Source organism: Mandrillus leucophaeus, unplaced genomic scaffold (assembly GCF_000951045.1).
Source record: "Mandrillus leucophaeus isolate KB7577 unplaced genomic scaffold, Mleu.le_1.0 Scaffold479, whole genome shotgun sequence".
Classification (NCBI taxonomy): domain Eukaryota; kingdom Metazoa; phylum Chordata; class Mammalia; order Primates; family Cercopithecidae; genus Mandrillus; species Mandrillus leucophaeus.
Genome location: NW_012105131.1, coordinates 842662 through 845885, shown reverse-complemented (window position 1 = coordinate 845885; position 3224 = coordinate 842662). Strand labels below are relative to the sequence as shown.

Below are 3224 nucleotides of genomic sequence, written 5' to 3'. Positions count from 1 at the left end.
CAAGCTCCGTCTCCCAGGTTCAAGCGATTCTCCTGCCTCAGCCTTCCCAGTGGCTGGGACTATAGGCGCCCGCCACCACACCTGGCTAATTTGGATTTTTAGTAGAGACGGGATCTCTCCATGTTGGCCAGGCTGGTCTCGAACCCCTGACCTCAAGTGATCCTCCCACCTCGGCCTCCCAAAGTGCTGAGATTACAGGCATGACCAACCGCACCCGACCCAAAGACCCAATTCTTCAGCAGGGTAGCTGTGAGCCCTCCCGATCTGCTCCCAGCCCCTGCTTTTTTCCCTGAACACCCCCCAACTCTGGATCTCCTCAGGGTGACCCTGCCCCTGGCTGCCCCACTGTCCTCTCACCCGCCGCGGTACTCTTGCCGTCTTTGGGCAGCAAGTATGTCTCTGGCTTTTTTGTCCTGAGGAGAGAACAGTCTAGGTGAGACCCTCGGCTTCCCACGGAGGAAGGAGAGGCGCTGGGTAGACTTACAGAGGAGCTCCCCAAGAGAAAAGGGACCTGGGGAAGGGAAGGGGCACTGCGGAGAGAAGAGAGCAACCGGACTGGCTGAGGAAGGGCTTTGGGAAGTGACAGGGGCGGGAGGATCTGCTCGGGCAGCCCAAGGGAGGGACATGAGGGGGACACTGCATAGCCTCTTGCAGACTCTAAGGATGCCCTAAGCCTCGGAAATGCTCTTGGGAGCTCCCAGGCCATCTTCTTTCTTCTTCTTCTTCTTCTTCTTCTTTTTTTTTTTTTGGAGACAGAGTCTCGCTGTGTCACCCAGGCTGGAGTGCAGTGGCACGATCTCAGCCCACTGCAACCTCTGCCTCCAGGGTTCAAGCGATTCTCCTGCCTCAGCCTCCCAAGTAGCTGGGTTTACAGGAGCACACCACTATGCCTGACTAAATTTTTATATTTTTGGTAGAGATGGGGTTTCACCATGTTGGCCAGGATGGTCTGGAACTCCTGACCTCAGGTGATCCGCCCACCTCGACCTTCCAAAGTGCTGGGATTATAGGCGTGAGCCACTGTGCCCAGCCTCTTCCTCCTTCTGGAGCCCTGAGAGAGCAGGCAATGAGGAGCGGACCCCACTGTGGAGTCCATCCTTCCCCCACCTCCCAGGCTGATGAGAACTGCCCTTCCTTGGACCAGGGAACACCTTCAAGGGTCAATAAGTGCCGACCGGAGCAATGCTGCCTATCTGTGTCTTGGCAGCCTGGGTGCCTTGGCGAGGGGGTAACGGCCTGTCCTCACGCCCCCCACTTTGAGCTTCGGTGACCAGACAGGGGTGGAGAAGGGGACTTCCGCAGCCTGCCTGGAGCTCCCTCAGCCTCTCAGGTGCCTTCCACACAGGGTCCTGGGTACAGGAGACCCCAGACCTGCTCAGTACTTAGCAGAGGCATCAACCCCACATCCTTCTGGGGAGCTCCGCAAGACACCCATTGCTTCTTCTGATCCTCACTGCCCGTTATAGAAATGGAGAACCTGCGTTCAGAGGGCAGTGGTGGCCGGCTCCAGGTCCCATGGCCAGGTGGCCGCAGGGTTGGGATGAGGACCCAGGACTTTGGACCTCCAGCCCTGAGTGCTTCCCCCAGTGCCCTGAGGTGTGAAGGATGAAGGTGGAGGCTTGGCGGGGTCACAGGGGCTGGAGGCGGAATCTGCCTCCTCTTTCTGGCTGTGTGGCTCTGAGAAGGCAGCTTTCCCTCTCTGAGCCTCGGTTTCCTCATCTGCAAAACACGGAAAGTCCCACCCCCCTTCCCTCTCCCGCCTGGCAGCGTGAAAAGGCCACTCACTGGTTGTCCGTGGGGAGCTTGAGGTCATTGGGGCGCACCTTGAAGAAGTCGAGGAGGTGGGGACAGCGGGAGATCTTGGTGGGCAGGCTCATGAGCGTGCTGCAGTACTCAGTAAGCGTGCCCTGGCGGTTCTCGGCGGCCCGCTGCCCGTCGAACCACCTGGGAGCTGGCACCAGAGAACATGAGGTCAAGCCCGAGAGGGGCTGGGAGGGCAGGTGAGCCCCCGCCACCGACCCCCCGACAGGCGGCTCAGCCCCGCGCTCACCTGGAAGGTGGGGGATGGTCCTGTTCTCTGGATTGATAGCCCCTGCCTCAATAGGGAACATTTCTTTTAAGGTTTTCTAAACATTAAAAAGACAAGAAGACGTGAAGGAATATTTGTAGTTTACAACACTTGGAAAAGCACGAGATTGGAAGTGACCTAAATACTTCTCAAAACTACCTAAAAGGCTGAGTGTGGTGGCTCATGCCTGTAATCCCAGCACTTTGGGAGGCTGTTGTGGGTGGATCACTTGAGGTCAGGAGTTCAAGACCAGCCTGGCCAACATGGCGAAACTCCATCTCTACTAAAAATACAAAAATTAGCTGGGAGCGTTAGCACACGCCTGTAATCCTAGCTACTCAGGAGGCTGAGGTGGGAGAATCGCTTAAACCTGGGAGGCGGAGGTTATAGTGAGTCGAGATGGCACCACTGCACTCCAACCTGGGTGACAGAGTGAGACACTGCCTTAATATCTCGGGCCTAGAAATTTCGGTGGCAATCTGGATTCCTTGATTAGCAGAGGCACTGACCTCTCTGCCTCCCACGTGCAAGTCACCAGCAAATCCTTTTGCTTCCAATCCCCAAATCTCTTTGGGATCTGACCGCTTCCCACCAACACCACCCTCCTGGCCCTAGCCACTACCAGGCCCCCGTCCACCCTGGTCTGTCCTCAATCCAGGTGCCAGAGGGATCCTCTTAAAACTCAGGTTGGCCAGGTTCAGGGGCTCAAACCTGTAATCCTAGCAATTTGGGAGGCTGAGGCAGGAGGATCACTTGAGTCCAGGAGTTAGAGACCAGCCTGGACAACATAGTGAAACACCATCTCTGCAAAAAACAAATCAGGAAAAGGAGCCAGGTGTGGTGGTGCACGCCTGTGATCTCAACATGGGAGGCTGAGACGGGAGAATCGCTTCAGCCCTGGAAGTTGAGGCTGCAGTGAGCCGAGATCGCACCACTGCACCCCAGCCTGGGCGACAGAGCAAGACCTCATCTCAAAAGAAAAACAAATATTTTTTAAAAACTGATAACTCATTCTTAAAAAGATACAAATGTAAAATTTAGGAAAATAACTACCATTGGGACTACAACCACAAGGAGAATGTTTACCAGCAGGTGCATTTGTTATTCGGGATCTAGAACTTGGCTTTGTTTTTCTTTTTCTTTTTTTTTTTTTTTT

General features: G+C 55.2%; 1 protein-coding gene across 1 annotated transcript in view; it reads right to left on the bottom strand.

Moving 5' to 3' along the window:
- The window catches only part of NCF1 (neutrophil cytosolic factor 1), a 35744-nt gene that overhangs the window by 18691 nt on the left and 13829 nt on the right, over positions 1 to 3224 (bottom strand). The window contains exons 3-5 of the mRNA XM_011995228.1: positions 2051 to 2126; positions 1786 to 1951; positions 358 to 413 (exon numbers count right to left, since the gene is read on the bottom strand). Coding sequence (XP_011850618.1) covers positions 358 to 413; positions 1786 to 1951; positions 2051 to 2126 — 298 coding nt within the window. The remainder of the gene's footprint in view (positions 1 to 357; positions 414 to 1785; positions 1952 to 2050; positions 2127 to 3224) is intronic.